This window comes from Felis catus, chromosome C2, assembly GCF_018350175.1.
Source record: "Felis catus isolate Fca126 chromosome C2, F.catus_Fca126_mat1.0, whole genome shotgun sequence".
Taxonomy (NCBI): Eukaryota; Metazoa; Chordata; class Mammalia; order Carnivora; family Felidae; genus Felis; species Felis catus.
The window spans coordinates 136,582,422-136,608,575 of NC_058376.1; the positions used below are offsets into that span (position 1 = coordinate 136,582,422).

Consider the following 26,154-nt stretch of genomic DNA (forward strand, 5'->3'; position numbering starts at 1 on the left):
TAGAGCCCTTGTTCCTTGCTCACCTTTCACCTAACAGAATACTCCTAGCATATTATCATTATCAGTGCCACTGTAATCTTTGTTACAATTTCCATTTATTCAGCATCTACCCACATTAATTGCTTAATACCTCCAACAGTCTTGTGAGATAGGTACTTTAAAACCCACTTTATAGATTAGGAAGCTTGGAGAGGTTAAGTGATTCACCCTAGGTTCACATAGTAAGTGTTGGAGTTAAGATTTGAAATTGTAGTTCTTTAATTGCAAGTCCTTTCCTCTTGACCATGGCATTGATGCTGTATACTGTCACTTGTGGTCTTTCTACCAACTTCAACCTAAGCTGAAACATTTTGCTGACCTTGAGTTTGCCTCCATTCCTTCTGTTGCTGCTATGATTGGGTTGAGGGCAGGGTGTTGAGGAGTAGTGGAGAAAGGGAAAGAGCCCTTGCAGGAGTGCTCAGAAAGAACTCTTTCTGAGTTTCCTGCCAGTCTTTTTTTATGACGGTGGATAGCCTCAAACTCCTGTCTTTCCTGTAACCTGGCCCCTTTTTTCTATCCCTGGCCTCTTTGCTTCTTCAGAGTCTGAGGAAGGCTGTTCAGGAAGGCCTGAAAGAATGTTCTAGTTCTTAGATTTTGCTGCAAGAAGATCTCGTCTCTTTCCATACAGCTATCTGGGAAAATATCTGAGAATGTATTTCCTGAGCAGAGCTTCAGGAGGAATAGGTATGCATCACCTATTTGATTCAGTCCCAAAGTCTTCTCTATTCTAGGCCGATGATTCTCAACATTTGTTTTTTAATTTAGACTGAATATTTATTTATTTTTATTAAAAAAGTTCTTTTTTAATGTTTATTTATTTTTGAAAGAGAGAGAGCATGAGTGGGGGAGGAGCAGAGAGAGAGGGAGACACAGAACCTGAAGCAGGCTCCAGGCTCTGAGCTGTCAGCACAGAGCCCAGTGTGGGGCTCGAACTCACAAATCACGAGATCATGACCTGAGCCGAAGTTGGATGCTTAACCCACTGAGCCACCCAGGTGCCCCTAGGCTGAATTTTTAAGATAAATATCATGACTAAAAAAGGCAAGGTTCAGGCAGAGATCTATAAACGATAGCCCCCCCCAAAAGGAGTAATTTTATAATGTATTTGTTTATAGTGATAATTTTAGAATTTTAAACTATACATATTCTTTTATCCCTTCATAAAAATCCTAGAAAATTCTGACACAAAGATGTTAACCACCCTCTTTTCTCCTCTGTCACCCAGCCTCAGGAGAGTACCACTGGTCTCTAATTACATAGAAATGTTATGGAGAAAGCAGGCACCTACATATTTAGCTATACATGAAATGATGGGTAAGAAGTATGTTCCAAAGCACACATCTGCTGTTTCCCTTCTAAAATGAACTCTTGTTCCCCTCCTCTCCTCCCACTTGAAAAGCCCCTTGTCTGTATAGATCTTCCTGACATGGCCTATTAGTATGCATGTGTGTTTTATTTTTTTTTTTAATGTTTATTTTTGAGAGAGAGAGAGAGAGAGAGAGAGAGAGAGAGAGAGAGAGAGAGAGACTGTGAGTAGAGGAGGGTCAGAGCGAAAGGGAAACACAGAATCCGAAGCAGGCTCCAGGCTCTGAGCTGTCAGCACAGAGCCCAGTGTGGGGCTCGAACTCACGAACCATGAGATCATGAGCTGAACCAAAGTTGGACGCTTAACCGACTGAGCCATCCAGGCACCCCAGTGTGTGTGTTTTTAATGGATCCATTACTAGTAACTCTTCCTTTTAGATCAGAGATGCCCAAGTTTGTCTACACATTGGAATCACTAGCTTAAAAAAATACTGATGTCTGGGATCTATACCCAGATATCCTGATTTAATTGATCTAGGGCCAGGTGTGGTATTAGGCTTAGCAGAGCTCTCCAGTAATTCCAGTGTGCCTCTAACATTGAGAACCACTGGGGTAGGTTTTTATTTCTGGAGAAATTTCTTGTGTGTCTTCTGTATCTGGTCCTATGATTGATATGTAGTAGTGCTCAGTGTTTGAAGAATGAATACGTAGCCAGTGCGTGAGTCAGTAGGAAAGGTTCACATTCTGTCTATTCTTTTCCCTCTGCATTCTTCCCACCCACCGTCCAAATACAGAGAAAACATTCCCCGTTAGCATTGTCTTCTGAGATAATCCATTCCCAACACTGCCTTAGCTACGGCGTGATCCCATGGATTTCAGCCCCAAGCACAGTATGGAGAGATTTACCTGTAGACTCATACCTTTGAACTGCGGAGTAGTGTTTTGTCAAGGCTGATGCCTCTTGTAGAGGTGAAGTACATAGGCTAGAAATACTTTTGGATCAGTTCAGAGCAAGTTGGCTTCTCAGGCTTCCTCATAATGAAGGAAATTCATGTCTCACTGGGTCACTGTCTCTCTGAGAATCTGGAGTTACAAATGCTGGCAGTGGTTAGTCTTACTCTGGTCCATGCAGAGTTCCTACTAGTTTTCCTGCCTGCCCATAGACAACCTGCCAAAGAAGGAGACGTAGGCTGTCGTTGCTAATGTGCCCAGATGCAAAATCCATCGTTTGTCAAAAGCTAAAGTGAATGAGGACAGAATCCCAGATTACATAATTCCTTGGGGTTTTGAACTTGTTATTACCCACCTGATCTCTAGCCTAAAGTTAATCTTGGGCCTTAGTAAGTGATGAAACTCTTTTTTTTTTTTTTTTGAATGTATGCAAAATCTGTTTATTGGGATAGTTCCCCACTCACGTTGACTCAGGGTGCACTTAGTGCTGCTTCCATCTGAAGGAGCATCCTTCCATGAGCCTTGCTTTTCCTCCTGTCAGCTGGCACAGAATGGTGGAGCAGCCCACACACAGCACCACTGTCTGTGCATGGCTGAACACGGTGGTGATTTTGTAGCACCCCGGGCACTTCACATCCATGAAGTAGGAGTTGGGGCTCTGTACCAGGCGCTGCTTCTTGTGTTTCCTCTCCTCCTCTTCCAGGGATGGGTGCAGGAGGTCCTTCGCGAGGGGCATGTTCTTGTGGGCAGGTTGTCACTGCCAGAAAGGCTAAGTGATGAAACTCTTAACTAGACAACTTGGCATCTTTTGGTAGTTTCAGAAGAATCCTTTGTTCTGTTGCTGGGCCTTGGTTAAGGTATTAGAGTAGAGTTCCTTTCTATCTAGATAAGCAAAGAGATTTATAAATTCTGGAATGTATGAGTAGTTATTGTGCTTCCCTGTGTAATAGAATAATGCATAGTTGATCCTGGATTGGAAGTTAAAAGTGAAAGGAAATTGGATTATTTGCTCACATAAGCTAGTGACAGAAAAATGGATGCCTCTGTGAGTGATGCCAAAGGAAAAGAGAAAGTGGGAAGGCTTTACACAAATGAGGAAAGGAAAAAATGAAAGAAACAAATGAGTTTGGAGACATCTTGCCTCATGTCCTTGTGTTCTGTCCCTATCCCTGTTTCAAGCCCAGAGGATCCTGTTGGAGAGGGAGACACGACAGGTCAAGTAACCAAGCTGAAGTCCTTCTTACTGCCTCTGAGGCTTTGCAGGATTCCTCCTACTTCCAGCTCAGCTCTTTCCTTTGCTCACTGTGCTCTAGCCATGCTGGTCTTTGCTTTTTGTTGATCAAGCCAGCCACTCTTGACTTTGCTTTATTTCCTCTGTCTGGGATATTCTTCCACCAGACATCTAATGGTCGCCTCCCTCTGCTCCTTCAAGTCTTTGCTTTATTGCTCCTTTCTCAAAAAGGCTACTTAAAATTGCAGATTCTATCCTATCCTTTCCCCCACCCCCTCTCCCATCTCTTCATCTTTCCTTCCATAGCACTGTCACTTTCTAATATACTATATACTTCGTTAATTTGTGTTGCCTGTTTGCCCCATCCGTCATCACCATGAGGGCAGGATCTTTAGTTCTTTCCTTCCATACTTAGCAGAAGTACTTGGCACAGAGTAGGCCCTCAATATATACTGTTCAATGAATGACTCAATATGCATAGTAGTTCTTTGGCTTGGAATTTAGTTCTACAAACTGAAAGGCTTTGGGCCATTGCTATTTTTCCTTTTAGATTTGTCCTGCTGTATTTAATCGATTTGTTGGGACTACTATTGTCATCATTTTTCTTTTTCTACCAAGAGTTTTTTTTTTTTTTTTGGAAAGGGCAGCTGCTCAGAGAAGCCAGAGGCCGTGGGAGTCCCTTGGGTAGCTATTCCACTGCTAGGAGAGGAATGGTCCACAATGGGGGTGTTTTCCTCCATCCCTACAAAGATTTATAGGGATGCTTTCTTGGGTGGAAGTTGTCATGAGAGTCCTTCTCAAAAACATGGCTCTTTGAGACCTTTCCAGTCTCTGAAGAAGTGGCTGGCTCATTATAGGGAATTTCACGGCCCAGTTCAGCTTAGTAAGTGAAGAGTAGGGTTTGATAGTCAGATCCTTCCCGATGCCTGGCCAAACATAAGAGGGTTGCTTGAGCTACTACTCATTGGGGGTTGTGCTGTTAAGCTGCTGTTTTTGGTCTTGCCTTCTCCATCCTCATGGATGATAAAATGTGAGAAGCAGTCTGGCTGTGTTTGCCAGCGTTCGCAGGGCCCACTGCAAAGGACTTATCTTCAAAAGCATAGGGTCTTATCTGTAGAAACACGTTTTCCTTCTTTCACCTTGGCCCTTCTTGCCTTGCCAGTTATGTATTCTTTCATTTCTTATTCTCCTATATGTGCACACACTTCAGAAACTGTCCCTGTCTTGGAGAATTTTCTGTGTGAGGTTAAGGTAGCAGCCTTTCTCCAATTTTCTACAAATTAGACTTCTACTAACTTCAGCTATCTGCTATGGGGTTTGTGGGCTGGCGGGTGGGAGGTGGTGGGAAGCGGGAAGAAAAAAATCTCTGATCAAAGATCGAACACAAAGCCTGAGCACAAAAATTTATGCGATGTTTTGTAGACCAGTGCTACCCAAAGAAGTAGAATGTGAACCACATATGTAATTTTAAATGTTCCAGTAGCCACATTAAAAAAGTAAAAAGAAACAGGTCAAATGAATTTTAATATCTTTTATTTAACTCCATGCACCTAAAATATTAATGTTTCAACATGTAACCAGTGTGAACATTAATAATGCGATATTTTATTTTTGCATTAGTGTTTTAAATCTGGTATATAAATCTGCAGCACATTTCAGTTTGGACTAGCTACATTTCAAGTGCTCAACAGTCACATGTGGCTAGTGGTTACATATTGGACAGTGTACATAGAAGGCTCTCACCCGCAATCAGCCAGCTATGTTTCATGCTATTTTTACATTTGAAAATAGTTGATATCTTTCTATCCCTCGTCCTACATTTTATAACCCAAGTCACTATAAAAAGGCTAGATTGTATTCACTGTTGTCAAAGAAGGTAGGGGAATGTGGAGAGTATGGAAGATATCTAGTAAGTGTTGCCAAAATAATAAATAATAGTGTTGCAGTTCAGGAAACCTCAGAAATATCACAGGTAGAAATCCCAGACTACACGGTGAGACCCTCTCTCTTTCTAAAGCTGGAGCCTACTTGGAAGGACTTGGAAGCCAGCAAATGTGGCTTCCCCTGGGCGTGTCCCTCCTCAAGTCCTTAAGGTTGCTAACTTCCTCAGTTTCGCGGGTTTCCTTTCTGGTCCTTGGGACAGAGTTGCAGCGGGGGCGCCTTCGAACCTGCAAGGCTCAATCATGGCCAAGGCCCCGGCTGTGTTCCAGGTACCTCAGGAATCTGGCTTGTTGCCTTGGGAAGCTTTCTGCATGGATTCCCTAGGAACTGACCACTCCATGGACATTTGCTTGGGGCAATGGTACCAAAGTGTATGGGTCTGCTGTCTGAGCTGCAGCACTCACATTCCAGCCAGCAGAAAAGAAACAAACAAAAAAACTACAAAAACACAAAATGCCTGGATCAAACACTCCCTTTGCCTTTTTCTCTGTTTTTGTTTCTTGTGCATATGTCGAAAGTTACAAAGTCAGGAGCGGGGAGGATAGCTGTCCTGTAACTAGTGTGTATTGATGTCACATAAAATGTTGAGTCCATTGCTGCTTGTTACATGATTTTCTCTATTCCTTTTTTAGGCCGAGGAGTCTTGTAAATGTAATGGCTGGAAAAACCCCAACCCTTCTCCTACTCCCCCCAGAGCTGATCTGCAGCAAATAATTGTCAGTCTAACAGAATCCTGCCGGAGTTGTAGCCATGCCCTAGGTGAGTTCCTAAATCTTCAAGGGAACGTGAACGATGTCCTCGTTGCCTGAAAGTTCTAACTTACTGAATTCCGTGGGTTAACCAAACTCGCATGCTATTTACCTCTTTTTGAGGCAGTAACAAAAGAGTCTATTTAGTCTCATGAATTTGCTTAATGTGAGACAAGCTCTGCACTGTTTGCACTGAGTCCTTATCCATCTCTCCCCCCTTCCCTAAGAGCTGGATTCCACTGGGGGATTGCTGGATAAGATGGACCACGGCCATTGAGCGGCTTAGAATAGAGTGTAATGTGTCCTCATTCATTCTGATGGGAGCCTGAAGGTCTTTGATCTCCAGGATCTAAGCCTCAACCAACTGGGTCTTTGTCTAATCGTTATTGTTATTATTATTTTTATTATTTTATTTTCTGATTCCTTGAACTTGCTGGAAGTGCTTCATTTTATCTTTATAGTGTTTATTTTCTTGCATCTGGTAGCTCTTTCTTCACTGGGGTTGTGTTTGGTGAATGTTTACTTGTGTTCTCCCTTTCAACTTTCTTATCTATCCCTGGCAAGATAATCATTGTCAGTTTGGAAAGATAGGCTCTGCCAGAGTTACTCAACTGGACTGTGCTACTATGTTCTTGTCTCGATACTCGTTTTAAGATAAAATTTTAAAAATTGTATTTGGTTTGGGTAGATAAAAGTTAACGGGTAGTTTTCCCTAGATATTAAAATTCTAGTTCATAAAGGACCATCTTGGAATATTATACTTACTTTTCCCGCTTTGGTTATCCAGTCTCCCAGAGAACGTCTTGCATGTTCAGTTTACTGTCCAGGGTTGTTCTGGGCAGAGCCTGGTCACTGAAGCGGTTTTTTCCCCCTGACCATTTGTAAGTAGGTGGCTTCTTTCTGACATCATCTTTCTTTCGAGCTTCCTGGTGATATGAAACGGTGCAGCATCAGCCTTCACGGTAGTGTGATGTCAGGCCGAGTCTGAAGTTTTATTTTGTACTCAGCTGGAGAGTATTTCAATCCTCACAGAGCAGAAAAGTAGATAATGTGATCCTCCCAGGAAGTTACTGCACTGAAGTAACCTTCTGAGAAAGGAAATAGAGAACATTGATCTCACAAAAGAAATAAACATACCATAAACACATAATTACATCATTGTATAACTGGTGTCTGAAATAATGTAAGTTCTGATTTTTGAAAAAACCAGTGCAAAGGATGGATTCCAAGAGTTACAGAAACACCTTTGCTTATAACTTACCTTTTCCACAATTGATCCCAGAGTGAGTGCCCTTTAGAATTTGCCTCAGGAAATATGATGCAATAAAAAGCTGGCTCAGGAACTTCTTAAGCACTGTGCTTGAACTGTATTTGGTATTGATTGGGAAATCCAATTATCTTACATCAATTAACATTTAAAAACAGAGCCTTCTTTCTTAGCTGAGCAGATTGTCTCCATTCTGAGCATGTAAACACACATGAATGCCCAAAGGCAGAAATGGCCTTTTACAAAGAAAAGCTAACTTTGTTCCCTTTTATATTTCTCAACTAGCTTTGAAAACAAATACCCTTATTTGATACACAATCAAGAATAGGGGAAAAAGTACATATCCTTTGACCTGGCAGATCCATGCCAGAAATTTAACCTATTTGTAAATCAAGATGTGTCCTCAAAACTAAAAGAACATTATTACAGCTTTATTCATGATATTAAAAGACTAGAAACAACCGAAGTATCCCAGAGTAGGAGATAATTGCTTGAATTATGACAATCTATATTTTATAAAATTCAATATGGCTATTAAAAATGATGTATTTTCCAATATGGAAAGACATTCTTAACATATCATTAATGAAAAAAGCAAGTCATAAAGTAGCTTAATTGGAGCTTTTATAATTTAGGACTTAAGGATCCACCAGCCCAAGATAAAATCTTGGTTCTACAACCAGTAGCTGTGAGTGGGGCATGTTATTCAGTTTACCTGGAGCTCCATTTTCTCAGCTCTGAAACCGAGTTAGTAACAGTATTGATATCATAGGATTGTTGTGAGGATTAAATGAGATAAAACATAAAAATTTTAGATCAGTACCTGGCAAATTAATGCATTACTCTTAGCTCTTCTTGCTGTTAGTGGTAGTATTACCATACTCCCAGAGTTCTTGAACTTCGGCCAACAGATAGGAGTTCTGCTTAGCTTAAATAAGAAAACAGTGTTTATAAGAAGGTAGCTTCCAGAAGCTGAAAACACAGGGAGACCCAGTTTTAGTCTTGTTCAGGGATCTCAGCTGCAGAAATCTGTGGGCCTTCTGTCCAGGACACCCCCACTGGATGATTCAGCTCCATCTGCCCAGCCCCCGAGAGTATCAGCTTAGGAGGATTTACATCCCTGGAGGATAGGATCTGATTGGTGTAGCATCTGTCACGTGCCCAGCCCTCCGCTGCACCCTTCGAGAACCCTTCGTCATTCCCACGAAGGCATGCTGACTTAAGAATGGCATCATGAGTATAATCTCATTTTATCAGTTTAGAAGATATGACATATTTTTTTTTTCAATATATGCTAACAGGAAAGGATCTGGAAGGATTATGTTGAGTTGCTGACAGTGATTTTCTCAGGGTATTGAGGTTGTTGGTGTTTTAAAAATATTTTTCCTCGTCTCTGTCCTTTCCCTCCCCACCCCTTTTACCTCTGTCTCTCTTCAGTGTGCTTTTCTAAAATTGAAATGTCTGTACATTTTCAAGTGCTCTTAGAATTATTGGCAGAATGTCACAGTTTATTTTTTGGTCTTAGTATCAGGGCTCTAGAAAACCTTTTTCTGAGGTTATGTTTCCTCTCTCTTATACTCCTTTTAAAACACTTTTTATTCTGGAAAAGTTCACAGTATGTAAAGGTAGGAAGAATAGTTTAATAAGTGCCTTGTATTCATCACCCAGCTTTAATAATTACTAAACTTTGCCAATTTTCTCTCCCCTCACTTTTTTCTTTTGCCAGAGTATTTAAATCAAGTTCCACACGTATTTTCCTATTTATGCAGATTAAATTATACCAACAGTAGAGATTAGGGTATAAGGAATTCTGTTAGAAATGATGGCCTGAATTCTCAAATATATTTAAATTTGTGTACACCATTCTGATTCCACAGTCACTATGCTGAGCCTGGTGGATTTAGTCCCCAGTGATTATGCACATGTTTCAACGTGTAACATTCCTGTGCTTATCAACACATAACCTTCAGGCTTATCGATTGAGATGATGTCTGTTCTGTTGCTTTGCTGTCCGATACTGTTTGGTTCAGCCATACATTTTCTTTTGACAGCTCGGGTTTCATGCGGTCTCCTGGCAGTTACTTCTCTCCCAGGTGTCCTTGGCCTGTCATTGGACACTCTTCCCTGTCTCCTGGGTACAAAACATAGGACTGACGGTCTGGCCAAGTGGAAAGAACGTTCAGTTGTGAATTAGGAAACCAGAATTCTAGGCCTGGCACAGCACTTTCCCAATCCCTTTGTGATTTGGAGTTTTCATCCACAGAATAAAATGGGTAGTCTAGACCCATGCTGTCTATAACCCATGCTGTCTATAACCCATGTTATAGCTACTTGCTACTTGAGTTAGTGAGCGCTTGAAATATAGCTACTCCAAATTAAGATGAGCTGTACGTATAAAATACGTGTCAGATTTTGAAAGCTTAGTATGAAAAAGGTAAGATGAGCTATCTCATTAATAGTGATTATATGTTGAAATGGTATTTTAAGTATTTTGGGTTAATAAAATATATTATTAAAATTAATTTCACCTGTTTCTTTTTCCAATGGAAAATGGTCTTCCAAATGGAAGACTTAAAATTACACCTCTGGTTCACATTATATTTCCTTTGGATAGCGCTGGCCTGGCAACATTCGAGTGCATTGTCTGAAATTATTTGTCATTTGAGTTTGGGACAGTCAAGTTCAGATTACAAAAATATAACAAAGCACTTCATTGGCCCAAACATTTCTCCTTATTTTAGTATTAATAAAAGTTCCTTATTTGGGGATTGCTTATTTGATTGAATAGCAGTCTGCTTCTATGATCGGGAAGGAGGAAATGCTCCACTGTGATCAAACACAATTGGAATTTTTGTTGTCTTTTTGAAGTTCATTGTTCTGACCTCTGCCAGGATACACTGATTATTAAATTTGACTAATGATAGTTTTCTGCAGTTGTAAGTAGGAGGTTTTTGGTTACTGTTCCCGTGCCATCACTTTTTCCTGATAAAGACACATACAACACACAGATACACTCGTGTTTAAACATTACAATGGTAGAAATTGACAGTTCTTTTTTACTATGGTTACCTCTGCTTACTTGCTTATTTACAGTGGAAACTTTCTAAGGAAAGTAAAGACTAGCACTAACCAATAACACTAGAGCTTATTTTCTTGAATAGCATGAGGTATGAAGGGACTACCAGTGTTTTCCTCATGGACTAATTCAGACATTTAAATCACAGGTAAATCATTGACCCAACTCTTCAGCCTTACCACACTGCACAGACCTCCACCACTTAATCACTTCTAGTTCCCATTTACGAATGTACTGTGTAGATGCCAAATGATAGAAATAGGGGGCCCAGCACACTTGACCCAGCCATCTGGGTCAAGTCAGCATGTTTCTCTGCCTGGGTGTTCTCCCTTTTGTTTTGTTTGTAAAGATTTTCTTTGTAAGTAATGTCTACAGCCAATGTGGGGCTCAAACCAACAACCCCTAGATCAAGAGTCGCGTGCCCCACTGACTGAGCCAGCCAGGCCCCCTTGTGTTTCTAATGCTGTCTTTTACACATAGGTTTCAGAGTTGTCAGGAGCTGGGAGTCTGGTATACAGTAGGAGTTAAGGGGATAGATCCATCTGGTAGTTTTTTTTCTGCTCGCTTCATGTGAGTTACTTCTCCCTACCTTCCTTGGATCATGAAGTCCTTCCTGTTGCTTTTCTCGCCTGTGCCTCCTTCCAGCTTTCCCTGAATTCAGGTTTCTTCTCTGTAGCAGGAGCACCTGGAGTCCCCAGCTCCATCCTTGTGCACTCAGCGTCCCAAGAAAGTAGTGATCTAATTTGAGCTAAGCGTTCTCGTGTTTAGCCCCTCTGAGCCTCCCATTATTCTCAGAGTGAAGTTCAGCTCTCACTGAGGATTGTTGGGCCTCTGGCGTCTAGCCCTCACTGCCCGCCCCGTCTCTGCTGCGTTTTGGCTACCAGGCTGGTCCATGTTCTCCGAAGGTCTTTTTTTTTTTTTTTTTTTTAATGCTTATTTATTTTTGAGAGAGAGCCTGTGAGCACACGCATATGCATGAGTTGGGTAGGGACAGAGAGGGGCCCGGGGAGGGGTGGGGGACAGAGGATCTGAAGCAGACTCTATGCTGATAACAGAGAGCCCGATGCAGGGCTCAAGCCCACACATTGTGAGATCCTGACCTGAGCCGAAGTTGGATTCTTAATTGACTGAGCCACCCAGGTGCCCCTCTGAAGGTTCTATTTTCTCCCACCTCTACTGTGGATGCAGAGGCTCACAACACCCGCAGTGCCTTTCCTTCATTCTCCTCCAGGGGAACCCTGCTCACCCCCAAGGTTTGACTTGTCTAGAACTTGGTGGAGAGAATAAAGGCCTCTTGGAGCTGTACTGCGATGTTCCCTGCATAACTATAATTATTCTTAATTATACATCTAAGATATATAATAAATGATTATATAATATGTAACTATATAATAGTGTATTGTAGGCTTTCTGTAGTAGACTAAGGTTAAGTACTTTTTCTCTAGTTCCTAATATATTCAGTTCCTTGGGCATAATTGGGCTTATTCCTTCATTGATAAGCACTCACTGAATTCCTTAATATTAAAAAATGGCTGGTAGCATTTAGGGGAGCTTTCACAGTTTAAAATCTGTACTGCCACTGTCCAAAACAGTAGCCACTAGTCACGCGTGGCTAGCTTGAATTGAAAAACACTGAAGGTGTAAAACGCACACTGGTTTTGAAGACTTAGTATTATAGAACAATGCAAAATATTAATAATTTTTTACACTGAGTGCATGTTGAATAATGTACATATTGGGTTAAGTAAAATGTATTAATAAATTAATTTCACCCTTTTATTTATGTATTGTTTTTAATTTTTTTTAACATTTATTTATTTTTGAGAGACAGAGAGAGACAGAACTTGAACAGGGGAGGGGCAGAGAGAGAGGGAGACACAGAATCCGAAGCAGGCTCCAGGCTCCGAGCCATCAGCCCAGAGCCTGACACGGGGTTCGAACTCACGAACCGTGAGATCATGACCTGAGCAGAAGTCGGATGCTTAACCAACTGAGCCACCCAGGCACCCCTAATTTCACCTTTTTAAAAGTGGCTGCTAGTGTACTTGTATATACATATGTGTCTTATATTCTATATATATTGGACTGAACTCATCCAAAGGGCTCTTAATCTTAAACTTCTCTTTTTCTCCATCCAGATCTGAGATTACAAAAGAGGAAACCACTTGTAAATTATAAACTTTTAGATGTTAGTCAATTCAGAAGGTTTCATTGAAGGAATCTGTTTTACCTCTTCTAGCTTTGACCTCAAATTCCCATGAGCAAAAAAAATATATTTGAACAGCTTACAAACGCTACGGGTGCTGTGCTGTTTGCTTTCTTTCCAGTCCAAGGGAGCGGAGACATGTTAGCCGCCCGCCCAGCTGCTGCCTGTTCACACTGCAGGGCATGTGAGGACGGGCAGGCTGTCCTCAAGAGAAGTGCAGGCCAGTGATGCACGGAGCCAGAGCTTAGAGAGGGTCACAGCACATGGTGACAGTGTGCTTCCTGTTCCCAGCAAGGCAACAGCTGCACCGTGATCCTTGGCAGCAGGCCTTTGGCAGGTCTCTCTGGGGCACCCTGGGTATTGCACTGAGAGGTGCCAAGGTACATCCTCCTGGAGAGACACGAAGAGAGCAGACCCTGCCCCCCCCCAGTCTTCTGGCTCACACCTTCCCTCCGCTTCCCCCTTGTCCTCTGCACACGATGGACCCTGGGGGAAGCCATGGCCCACCAAAAAGAGCAAGCTTTTCCCACAAGTAAAGGGTTGGCCAATTTTGGAAAATTATATCGATGCTCTGTGCCATGTCCTTGGAAGACTATTTGGAATGAAAACAGGGTCCTTTATATTTGATTATTAAATTCCAAGTGAATGAAAGATTTTTTTTTTTGGCGGGGGTGGGGGTGGGGATGAAAGATTTTTAAAAAGCCGTTTATTGGGAAATAATTTCAAACCTATAGAGAAGTCATTAGACTAGTAACAAAGGACATCCCATATAGATTTTGCTCAGATTTACTTCAGATTTATGCCCGATTTCCTTTGTTATTTGCTCTCATATATGTATAAATATACATAGAGACTCACATATTTGAGTTTGTGTGTATTTTTTTAAGATTATTTATTTTTGAGAGAGAGAGAGAGAGAGCACACATGCATGCATGAGGGAAGGGACAGAGAGAAAGGGTAGAGAGAGAATCCCAAGCATGCTCTGCACTGTCAGTGGAGCTCGACTGGAGCTCGAGCTCATGAATCATGAGATCATGACCTGAGCTGAAATCAAGTCAGAGGCCTCACTGATTGAGCCACCCAGGGGCTCCTGTGTGTATTTGTATATACATTCCCCCCCCCCCCCCGGACCATATGAAAATAAGTTGCATATATATACATCATGGCCCTTTCCCCCTAAATACTACAATGTGTATTTACTAAAAATAAGGACGTTCTTTTACATAATCCCAGTTCAGTCACCAGCTTCAGTATATTTTAGCATTAATGTAATATTTTAATCTACCGTTTGTATTCTACTTTTATCAGTTGACCCCAACTGATATTGTCCTTCACATTAAGCACCCAGTCTAGAATCACGAGTGTGCTTAGTTGTCATGTGAAAGGAAAACAGTTTGCTCACAATCAATACTTCCCGAACGCTTCTGGCAGCAGTACTCTGGCGCTCCAGTGGACAGCTACAGGCTGTCTTGCAATTCTTAACTCAGTTCTGACGCTAATGGCCTTATAGTCAGTACAGACCCCACATGTTAAGGGCTCGGTCCCCCTCCTTCCTCCCACTTGAGATGCCAGTGGCAAGTCCCAGTTTCACTTGTGTTTCTGACCAACTGGTTGTAAGCTGGAGATTCCCATGCCCCCCTCCTGGGGTTGGATAATTTTCTAGAGTGACTCACAGATCTCAGGAAAACAGTTTCTTTGGTTACTGGTTTATCATAAAAGGAAGCCACTGTTCAGGGGTGCCCAGGTGGCCCAGTTGGTTGAGCATCCGACTCATGATTTCGGCTCAGGTCGTGATCTCACAGTTCATGAGTTCGAGCCCTGTGTCAGGCTCTGCACTGAGTGTGGAGCTTGCTTGGGATTCTGTGTCCCTCTGTCTCCTCTTCTCCTGCTTGTGCAGGCGCGCGCTCTCTCTCTCTCTCAATAAATAAATAAACATTAAAAAAAAAAAAAACAGAACACTGGATTATAGTTCAGGGACAGCCAGTTGGAAGAGAGGTTGGAGGAAAGGAGCACGAAGCTCCAAGCACACTACTCTCCCAGCACCTTCCTTTGTGCACCAGCCTTGAAGCTCTCCAAACCCCTTCATGGGGTTTTTATGGAGACTGCATTATATGGGCACGATTGATTAAAGCTTTGGCTACTAGTGATTAATTCAGCCTCCAGACCACTCCCCACCCCCATCATAGGTAGAGAAGGTGGGACTGAAAATTCCAACCCTTAGTCACTTATTTGGTTCCCCTGGCAATCAGCCCCCCCATCCACAGGGACTTTCTAAAAGGTCAGTGACTTAAATTCAGGTGTGGTTGCAGAGGACTTGTTATGAATAACAAAAGATACTCCTTTCGCATTGTTGCTCTTACTACTTAGGAAATTCCAAGGGTTTTAGAAGCACAGTGGGGGGTGGGGAGGAAAAAGCACTGTGCCAGGACAGGGGACAAAGACTAAATATATATATTTTATTACAAGTTACAATTTCACAGCAGGTCCCTTTAGTTTCCTTTAATCAGGAACAGTTCCTCAGCTTTTTTTCTGTATTATTTTGTTTTTTGTCTTTTATGACGTTGACATTTTGGTGGAGGAATGTTTTATATTTTAAAAACAAACCTGTTCGGCTGCCTTGGTGGTTCAGTTGGTTAGTGTCCTACTCTTGGTTTCTGGTCGTGATCCCAGAGTGGTGGGATCGGGCATGGAGCCTGCTTGAAATTCTCGCTCTTTCTCTCTCCTTCCCTCCTCTCGCTTGCTCTCTCTTTCTAAAATAAAAAAATAAAATAAATTAAGAACCTGTTAAAGAGCTAGGAGAAAATACATTTTTGTCATCTTCTGGTTATGTAGGGAAGACCTTTGCAAGCAAGGCCTTAAAGAAAGGCCAAACATAGATTTGACTTTGTAAAAAAATTTAAGATTCCTTTACAACCCACCCCAAACTGCAACAAAATCCAGGAGCATTTACAATGAACATGAAGGAATTAAAGCTCTTTCAAGGCAATGAGAAAAAGACCAACATCCTAAGAAAACCAGGCAGAGGACATGAATAGTGCTCAAAAGAACAAATACAAATGGCCAGTAACACGGAAAAACAAACACCTCCAAGGGCATTTCAGTGAATGCAAATCAAAGCAGTGGGGGACTCATTAATTTTCAAAAGGCTAATTTAATTACCGAGAATGATTCTTCACTGGAGGCAGGAGTGGGGGAAGGCACATTATGCTCTCACAGTTGAGAGTCTACATTGATGCAAACTTCCCTGGTGGGGGAAGCTAAACTAGGGAGCATATACAACAGCTTTATTTGTTTATTTTAAAGATTTTAGCTTTTTATTAAAAATTGTTTAATGTGTATTTATTTTTGAAAGAGAGTGTGTGAGTGGAGGAGGGGCAGAGAGAGAGAGAGAGAGAGAGAGAGAGAGAGAGAGAGAGAGAGAGGGAGAGAGAGAGAGGGAGAGAGAGGGAGAGAGGGAGGGAGAGGGAGAGGGAGACACAGAATCTGAAGCAGTCTCCAGGCTCTGAGCTGTCAGCACAGATCCCAATGCAGGGCTTGAATACACAGAGCTTCGAGATCATGACCTGAGCTGAAGTCAGACATCTAACCAACTGAGCCACCCAGGGGCCCCTGAAGATTTTATTTTTAGGTAATCTCTACAGTCAACATGGGACTCAGACTTGCAACCCTGAGATCAAGAGTTGCATGTTTTACCATCCGAGGCAGCCAGGGGCCCCTACAAAAGCTTTAAATAGCAATGATTCAGCCTTACAAGTTCTGTGGCAGATTAACTGCTATAGATTTGTACAATGTAGTTTACAGATTTTTACTTTTATTTTTATTTTTTAGTAATGTGCTTCCAAACTGAAGCACAGATTGCTTTCCAAATTGAAAGAAGGGTTTTTTTTCAATTACGAGTGACTGTTTTTAGTTAAATATGAGTTGATTATCAGTATAGTAAATAGTTTAGCTTTGTAGTTAGAGTGAAGTGCACCTGGGTGTTTGCATGGGTTGGGGTTGTTTGTGGGCTCCTGAGTAGGTCCTGTCCACTTCTGGTCAGCAGCCACAAGGAGTCAGTCTTTGGATTTGGTAGGGAAGGGGTTGTTTGAAGAAAGTGTTTTAGGAAGGGTATCCTGGGAGTAGAGAAAACAGTCTGGGGCTATTTTGGTACTCTAGGCTTGAGATCCCAATGACCAGCAAGGTAGGGACAGGGAAAAGTGGTTACTCTGAGACACAGTGAGAGGAAGTTGGCCTGAATCTGGGGGCTGGTTTCACCCCACACCCACCCTTATTCTCAGAGGAAGAGATACCGACCCTCTTGTGCTGCAAATGTTAGCCCCATTTGCCCGGCACAGCCTTTCCCCTTTCCCTCCCTCCTTCTGGGAAACTTGCTGTTCCATTTAACCCACAGGCCTCCCAGTCTTCAGCTCCTTAGTCCTTTGTGCTTTGGCTTACACACAGAGCTTTGAGGAGAGATCATGGATTTCATTATGGGCAGAATCAGCAGGAAAGAAATTTCCTCGGGTCTTACTTTTTAAGCATTTTAATGTCTCTTTTTCAGAATATGCTGGATGATGGTTCTAAACAGTGGTTTTCAAACTGTAGAGCCCCAACAAGGGGAGGGGATGCCCCCAAGCTCGCCTTCTGATAATAGATGCCTCCAACTTCTGTTTCAATCAGAGCAACTTTTTCTAATTCTGATTAAGAATTCCTTTGGGCTGGGGCTCCTGGGTGGCTGAGTCTGTTAAGCATCTGACTCTTGGTCTCAGCTCAGGTTTTGATGTCAGGGTCATTGGTTCAAGAGTGGCATTGGATTGGGCACGGAGCCTACTTAAAAAAAAAAAAAAGAAGAAGAATTCATTTGGGTTAAGTGTTTTGTGGCTTAAAGAAAGTGAACCACTGGTTTTAAAAATAAATCATGGCTTGTACTTCTATGAGTTAAACCCACTTATCTTAGCACCTTAATTAGACTGTTTCCTATGGTGGAGAATCTGAAGGAATTGATGTTGTGTTATAAACCGATTGCTTTCATAGCTTATCACTGGAAAGCAATTAAACATTACAAGGCAAAAGCAGTTTTCAGTAAAATTATTTCTGTAAATAACTGACATAAAAATTTTGACCTAGTTGTCTTCAGAATGAGGCCTGTGTCCCAAAGGCTCCAGACTGACCTCAAGGAAAATTTTGCACGGACTTAAAAAAAAAAAAAAAAAAAAAGTGACCTGGCAAAAATTATACCTAAAAGGAAATCTAATTTTGGGTAGCTTTTAGGCAATGATGAAGTCACATGTTGGATAGCCAAGTAGAATGTAATAGATTTGAATATTAATGTTTTATTTATACTCATATATATTTGTAATTTTTTTTACGATACAAGTTACTTAAGTTCTGAGAAATAGTTTAGTTGGTTACTCTTTTTCTATTTGGTAATGTGATGATACAGTGTTGGCATTTTCTAGTTTAGATGTATCCATTAGATTTATTCCACAGTGCCCAAGGCAGACAGATAAACAAATTTCCTTCTTCTCTTACCTTGAAAAGTGTTCTATGGGGTGCATATGTGCATGCACACGCACACCACGCACACGTATGTGCACATCACGCTGATTTACCAATGGTCCATGACCTTGGGCCCATCACTCTGCCTTTCCATCATTTCTCCACGTGAGAAAGGAAGGAAAGTTGGGTGTCCTCTGCCTCTCTAATTCTGAGTTCTTTAATCTGGCTTCCTTGTGGACAATTTACAAGTCTCAGCCTCTTGGTATTTAATCCTCTTGAGTCTCTGAAAATGCATTTGACTGCATATTTTAGTTTGAGCTCCCTCAGAAGCAGATCCTAAGACAGGGATTTGAATGCCTGTAGTTTATTTGGCATGAAGCTAGGGGAGTAGAAGGGTGAAGTGAGGAAAAAGCGGCCAAGAGAGGGTGAATTACTGAGCCAGCTCCCACCTTGGGCAACTGCTACTTAATTTTGGGTGGGGAGTGGGAAATCTGGGAGCCAGTTATTCAGCCTGAGGGATGAGGGATCTGGGGTATTTATTTATAGGCGGATGTCTTGGCTTTGGGTTAAGGGCTGCTGTTGAGGGGGAGGTGGGTGGCAGAGCAGATGACAGTGACTGGAAAAGCGCTTAGGTAGAGAAATGGAGCTGCCCGTAATCGGACGCCAGAAGGTATACCTGAAGTGGTAAGGGGAGGAGATAGCCCAGGGTACCAGCAGCGTTCTCTGTCCCAGTCTGATGATTGAGTTTCGTGGATTAATGACAAGAGCACCATGGTCTCTGGGGTAGACTGACCCATGCCTGACACCTGACAAGTATTCCTCAATAATCTTTAGGTCCATCTCTCTCTTTTTTTTTTTATTTATTTATTTTTAATGTTTATTTATTTTTGAGAGAGACAGAGACAGAATGCGAGTAGGTTAGGGGCAGAGAGAGAGGGAGACACAATCTGAAGCAGGCTCCAGACTCTGAGCTGTCAGCACAGAGCCTGCGCGGGGCTCCAACTCACGAGCTGTGAGATCATGACCTGAGCCGATGTTGGATGCACAACCGACTGAGCCACCCAGACGCTCCAGTTCCATCTCCTTTTAAGAAGGCAAGGGAAATCTTCTACGTGGTTTAGTCTCTCTTTAAAAATGATCTCAAACACTTCTGTGTCTAAGCATTTTTAAGCCAGCATGCCAAGAGCTGTACCTAAGAGGTTTCCCTCAAAGTGCCATTGCCTCTTCTGTGGCAAGCATAGTGATAAATGCTGGGGACGCAGAGATGAGAGAGGGGATCCTGACCCAGGAGAGCTCCTGGGATAGGGGTTGAGTGGTTTACCTAGAGGAACCTTTGTAAGTGAGGAAGGACTTGAAGTGAATCAGCTAATCAACAAAAAGTGTGCTTTTTGGGAATTTGGAATTTGGGTCAAGCATTTTTCACTTTTAGACCCTGGCTCTGCCTTGTTGGCTAAGTGACATTGGATGAAACAGCATCCATTCTCTCTGAGCCTCAGTTTCTCCAGTTGTCAGATGGGATGACTAATACCTATTCATGGGATGGTTTGAGGATTAAATGCAATAACCTTTGATAGATGGACTGGATTTGGGTAGAAGAGAGGACAGGGGCATGGGAGAGAAGGTCAGTGGCTCGGTCACTAACTAGAGATCTTACAGAACAAAGGTGGGAAAAATGCATTTGGGGGCTTGACGATGGAAGGCGTTGAATCTGAAGCTCAAATAGGTCTTGGGACTTGGCTGCAACGATAGTGAGATTTCATTGCATTGCTCAGAAAGGCTGAGGGAAAGGGCCGTTATTCAGTTTTTACACTAATATGATATTCTTGGCTCACTGAACTATTCACAGGCATGGGGAAACATAGGAATTCTTATGTGGAAACATAGGAATTTAACGCTGTCAAAAAGCAGAAACAAACCCATAAATACAGAGAACAAACCGGTGGTTGCCAAAGGACAGGGGTTGGGTGGATGGGCAAATTGGGTGAAGTGGGGAGGGGGAAGCTCAGGCTTCTAGTTATGGAATGAACATTTCATGGGAACGAAAGGTATACCATAGGGAATATAGCCGGTGATTTTGTGATAGCTACATGGCTGGTGAGCATACTGTAACATATAGACTCGTCGAATCACCACGTTGGACGCCTGAAATTAATGTAACGTTGCACATCAGCTCTACTTCAATTAAAAAAAAAAAAAAAATTCAACACTATGAGGACCAGACTTTGGTGCCGACAAGTTCTGGATCTTAAAGTATACGTTTATTAGAACACATTAGCTGCTGGCCCACTTTGGGTCTTGGAGGGGGAGGCCAGGGCTCAGCAAGTTGACAGTCTTTTAATTTTAAGTTGACTTTGAGAGAAGACTGAGGTCTTTCAGGAGTTCAGAAATTCCTCTGTTTACAGTGCAACCTAATGCATTGGTGTCCCCGGAGATTTAGAGAGAGACCCTTCTGTTTTAAAGTCAAGAACGTTTGCTGTCTCCAGCTCCCGTGTCATATATGTTCCCTCGATTTTTGTCTTCAGCTGCCCATGTCTCCCACCTGGAAAACGTGTCAGAGGAAGAGATGAACAGACTCCTGGGAATAGTGTTGGATGTGGAATATCTCTTTACCTGCGTCCACAGGGAAGAAGATGCAGACACCAAACAAGTTTATTTCTATCTATTTAAGGTGAGGTTTCACCCTTTTAAGAAGGCTTTTCTTCTCTCTCTCTCATTGTTCAGATGTGCTCCGTTTCTGTATCCCAGGTCGGGGGTGGGAAGGTTCTCAGCTCATGGTATGTTTCGCCCGCAGAGTTTGTGGAAGCATGCATTTCTCCATGAGGGAGTCTCTAAAGTGACCCGCCATGTGCTGAACACATCACTCTCCTTGAGAGCCTTCATATTTGTATGCAGATTTGAATATCTTTATTTGCTTTTGCTTATGGATTTCTTTCCATCCACCCATCCATTCATCCATCCAGATATGTATTGCACACCTGGTCTGTGCATGGCACTCGTGTAGGCATGAGGGATAGATCAGTGGGCAAAACAAAGTCCTTGCCCTCATGGAGTTGACATTTCAGTAGAAGAGGCAGACAATCAACCAGTAAATAATATATTTGCAGGTGGTGATAAGTGCTGTGAAGAGAAACAAAGTAGGGTAAGTGGAATCAGAATGGCAGGGATGGTGGTCGGTGGGGGGACATGATAATGAGGAAGGGCAGTTAAGAAAGCCTTTCTGAGGAGACCACAGTCGAGCAGGAACCTGAATCAGGGGACAGGAGCCATTGCCGGAAAGGGCTGGGGGCAAGAGCTTTCCAGGCAGCAGAAGGACCGCCGTCTAGGCCGTGCACTGAGTGAGTCTGATGTGATGTGGGAACAGTACGGAGGCCGGTGTGGTGGAGCCCAGTGAGCCAGGGGAAGGTGGGAGGAGATCTGGTTGGAGGGTGGCACCAGGGCCTTGACTCTCGTACTTCAGGGGGAGGAATCAAGAATTTCCAGATTTGGGCACCTCACCACTGTCCTCTGTGTCTCCTTGACCCCAGTCACCGATTCCTGCTGCCACTCCCTGTAGCTGCTTCCTCGTGGCTCTGCCTCAGCTGCATTTGGGTCACATTCGTCCCCTCTCTGCAGACCGTTGTCTCCCCAGTTTCTGATTGCTGTCAGGATGGACAGTGTGGGAGAGGAACTAGTGGTGGGAACAGACAGAAAAAGTTCTAAAAATGACATTTTTTTAAAGGGGGCTGACAGGAAATAATTAAAAACAAAAACACCTTGCTATTGAGGCACTGTTGATTATGTCGTATTATTTAATACTTACAAGATTCTTTTAAAAACAAAGACAGCAAACAAAACAGTGTACTCAGAGCTTGTAGCCAGGAAAGGTTTGCCCCCCGCCCCCCCTTTTTTTTTAATGTTTGTTTATTTATTTTGAGAGAGAGAGAGGCAGAGGGAGAGATCAGAGAGAATCTCAGGCAGGCTTTGCACTCTGCATGGAGCCAGATGTGGGATTCTGTCTCACAAACTGTGAGATCACGACCTAAGCCGAAATCAAGAGTCAGACACTTAACCGACTGAGCCACTCAGGCGCCCCAAGGTTTGCCTCTTTTAATGAGCACCGTGCTTCATTTCATATGATAAGGATAGGAAAATTTTCCACTGACTTCCCTCTTTTGCTTTGGCTGCTAGGAATCTCATTGCAAATTTTGTGCCCAATTCCATAGCTTTTAAAAAAAAATTTTTTTTAACGTTTATTTATTTTTGAGAGACAGAGAGGCAGAGCGGGAGCAGGGGAGGAGCAGAGAGAGAGGGAGACACAGAATCAGAAGCAGGCTCCAGGCTCTGAACCGTCAGCACAGAGCCCGACATGGGGCCTGAACCCACTGACCTCGAGATCATGACCCGAGCTGAAGCTGGATGTCCAGGCACCCAGGCACCACACTCCCTTTTTTAATGTGAATTTACTTGATACATAATTTTCCCTTCTCATTTATTTACTTTTGTCTTTTTTGGGGGGGAGTACTAATGGGGGTTTGGGGTAGATAGGAGACAAACAGATAGGTAGATAGGAGAATTGTATTTTTAGGTTTTGGGGATATCCTTTTTTTTTTAATTTTTAAAAATATTTATTTATTTTTGATAGAGAGAGAGAGACAGAGCACAAGTGGGGGAGGGGCAGAGAGAGAGGGAGACACAGAATCTGAGGCAGGCTCCAGGCTCTGAGCTGTCAGCACAGAGCCCAAGGTGGGACTCAAACTCAGAAACCATGAGATCATGACATGAGCCAAAGTTGGATGCTAAACCAACTGAGCCACCCAGGCACCCCTAGGGGATATTAGTTCTAAAAAGGTTAATGGGAGGTGAGGGAGAGGAAACAGAGAGAGAGAGACAGAGAGAGAGAGACAGAGAGAGAGAGAGAGGGGAGTGGGGTGGGCAGAAAGAGGACAAACAGCTGAATCCCCCACTACCATTAGCAGGCACTAGGCTACTCCAGGTGACAACTTGTTGACATGGCTATGAGGCCTGAGTCATCCAGATTGAAGCCTGGCAGGGTCATGCTGTTTAGAGCTTCTTTGGAAAAAGATCTTCGTCGAAGAAAAACAACGTCTGCATGACTGCCGCTATTATTTGTCTTGGAACGAAGTGCCCTGGCAGCCCCCACCGCCGGCTGGAAGTGAAGGTGGTGTCAAGGTTTCCATCCTGCCAGCCTCCTCTCGATTCCCTTTATAACTAACCAAATAGGCTGGAAAGCATTGCTCTGCTTTGAAGTACGTTTTCTCTCTCTCACCTCCCTCGTCTTCAACAGTGCAAATATGTTGGCCCATGGGAACGAAACCTCAACTATTCAGCATTCTCCCCCACTTCCCCCAGAGTCCTTTTTTGGGCAAATAAGTAATAAATCACCCATGCCTTAGCTTTTGAAAGGCAGTTCCTGTGTCTTGTGTCTCAATAATTAAATTAAAATGAAATGTATTACACATTTGTGTAACATCTTAAAAACCTCAGGCTTAGATGTTGAAGATAAACCCAGTGAAAAGCTGCCTCGTAAAGCTGGGTGTATCTCGACCCTGTTAATGTGGCTCTGGAAGTCCACTGTCTGGGTTTGAACCCTGGGTCCATCACACTGGAAATGTGACATTGGGCGGGTCATTCTCCCTGTGTCCTTATCTGTAAAGTACAGACAGTAACAGCACCTGCCTCAAAAGGTTGTTATGCGCATTCCAGGAGATAAGACCTGTAAAGAACTGTGAAGAGTGCCTGGCAAAAGTAAGGATGCAAATGCTTGATGCTGGCATTAAATGTCTTTCATGGGCCCACTTATCCCAGCTCTGTCCTGTTGTAGATGAAGAAACTGAGATTCAGCCACTCCCCAACCTGTTAGTTTACCTCCGTTTTGAAACCCCTAGTGGACCAAGTTCCCAAGAGGTCTTATTTTAACTGGGTAAAAAAAGTAGGCAGCGGGAATTTACTTGTATTTAGATTTTATGATCAAGCTTTCCGTGTCCTTAGAAACAGATATAGTGACTTATTTTTGCATACTTATTTTTGTAAAAATGGGCACAATTCCTTGAAAAGATCAATGAATGTCCCATGCTAATAATGTATTGGCACCCCTAGAAGGAATTGAGGCCCTTGCAAAACATGGCCCGGGGGAACACATGGTGATCCTCAACCTTGGCCATTTGTCCGTTTCCATTAACTCCTGGGAGAATGGTTGCTGTGTTTTGTTTCCACTGAAGAGGCAGTAAGTGGAGAAAGGAGGGAAAGATTTAACTTAAATGTGTGGTCATGTGATGACTGGCCCCCATGTAAATGTTATGAAAGATTCAAGCAAAGGTTGAAAGTAAAGGATTTCAATACCAAATTTATTTTCAAATTAGGTCTTGATTAGTGACTCTGTGTTCCCTTTTCTCTCTGATATTTGCTCTTTGAGGGCTTTAAATTCCAGTGGCAAGGATTAAGAGCAGTGTTTTGTTTTGTGGGCATTGAGATGCCAGAACACTTGGCCTGCATTCTATGGATGGAAAGGAAATGAGAAAAGACCGCAGCAGTGAAAGTTGCCAATTGAGAGCCTTAGAGAATTCCTTCCCGAAGGGCCTGGGCTCTAGATGATGCATACGACATATGGGAGCTACAGACATCCCTCTCCCCTGGCCATACTTGTGCAGAATGGATCTCTGCCGTTCAGGGGGTTAAATAAAACCCTCTTGAGCGCACCTGCATTGGCCTAGGTGGGCATGTGCAAAATGTGCGTGTTGCACGCCAGGCCTCTGGGTCAGTGGAATCTGGAAATAGTGGGGAGAAGGGAAATGAGTCGGAGAGAGAGTCCCGGTGGCTACTGCTACTGTGCTAGTCTGCACAGAACATGAAAGGGGTCTTAGTTTCTCATAGCTCTGGTCATGGGTGTGAAGGCAAATTTGGGTTACCTGGTAGTCACCCATTTTTACTGATTTAAGGATTTATTTACATGTAGTTAAGATAATTAGAATATGGTTACTTCCCTTCAGAGGCTATGTATGTGTCTGTGTTTGTGTGTGAGAGAGAGAGAGACACTGATTTTCTTTTTCTTAATGATTTTTTTTTGCAGCTCTTGAGAAAGTCTATTTTACAAAGAGGAAAACCTGTGGTTGAAGGCTCTTTGGAGAAGAAACCCCCATTTGAAAAACCTAGTATTGAACAGGTAAAAAGAAAAAAGAGAGAAGCCCTTTTTTATTGCTCTAAGGCTGAACAAACCTAATCTTCTTTGCATTTTTACATGCGTCTTCCTTCCATCCTCTATACCCAGCTTAGAGATGCTTAGAGATGAGTATGGAGAAATTGTTTTGGACCCTTTGCATCACAAGTGAATATTTAATTTAATAAATGATCTAGCTTTTGTCTTTTATGGTTGCTGTATACTCAGAATTCACTGTGTGTTTGGGGAAGAAAAAAATTAAGAACATGTAGTTCACAAGAACACACGGAATGTGCTCTGTTTTGGTGTTGATGTTTTAAAATTAAGTCTTTGTCCTCTTATTTGGCACTATCTGAAAAAGCCTGTTGAGGTGAGGGAATTCAGGAGCATTGTCAAAAACATTGTAAGTCAAGCAAAAAGCACAAATAGGAAATGAGATTTTGCATCCAGAAATTGACTTTCTGTTACATTATGATTCCTGGAAAGAAACTGGTTTACTTGGGGAATCTGTTGACATGGATAGACTTTCTCTGTGAGGTGTTCTACTCCTCGTCAGAGTCACTTTTTAGCCTATCATTGTTTGGCTAAATAAATCTTAGATTCTCTTGACTGAACTTCTTAATGAGAATGATTACAGAAGATAGGACATCAGAGTCCCTAGTACAAATAAATGTATTTTTATCAGTTTTCAGTAGAAGAAATTTTATTTTGTCTCCAAACTCTGTTAAACAAGAATTCATTGTTCTTTTATTTGAAAT

At 42.5% G+C, this 26,154-nt stretch overlaps 2 protein-coding genes and 1 long non-coding RNA gene across 7 annotated transcripts in view; 1 reads left to right on the plus strand and 2 right to left on the minus strand.

The window, feature by feature from the left end:
* KAT2B (lysine acetyltransferase 2B) overlaps positions 1-26,154 on the plus strand; it is a 103,505-nt gene that overhangs the window by 26,159 nt on the left and 51,192 nt on the right. For all 5 annotated transcript variants that reach the window (XM_023260591.2, XM_045037668.1, XM_045037669.1 and 2 more), the window contains exons 2-4: positions 6,100-6,226; positions 20,766-20,911; positions 25,310-25,402. In XM_023260591.2, coding sequence (XP_023116359.1) covers positions 6,100-6,226; positions 20,766-20,911; positions 25,310-25,402 — 366 coding nt within the window. The remainder of the gene's footprint in view (positions 1-6,099; positions 6,227-20,765; positions 20,912-25,309; positions 25,403-26,154) is intronic.
* Positions 2,777-3,575, minus strand: LOC109491531 (40S ribosomal protein S27-like). Its single transcript, XM_045037671.1, has one exon. It carries the CDS (start codon positions 3,029-3,031, stop codon positions 2,777-2,779), a length of 255 nt encoding a protein of 84 aa, XP_044893606.1. The 5' UTR covers positions 3,032-3,575.
* LOC123380143 lies at positions 5,043-8,528 on the minus strand. Its single transcript, XR_006585529.1, has 2 exons — positions 8,307-8,528; positions 5,043-7,304 (listed from the first exon to the last, which is right to left on the minus strand). It is a non-coding gene; the product is annotated as an uncharacterized LOC123380143 (long non-coding RNA).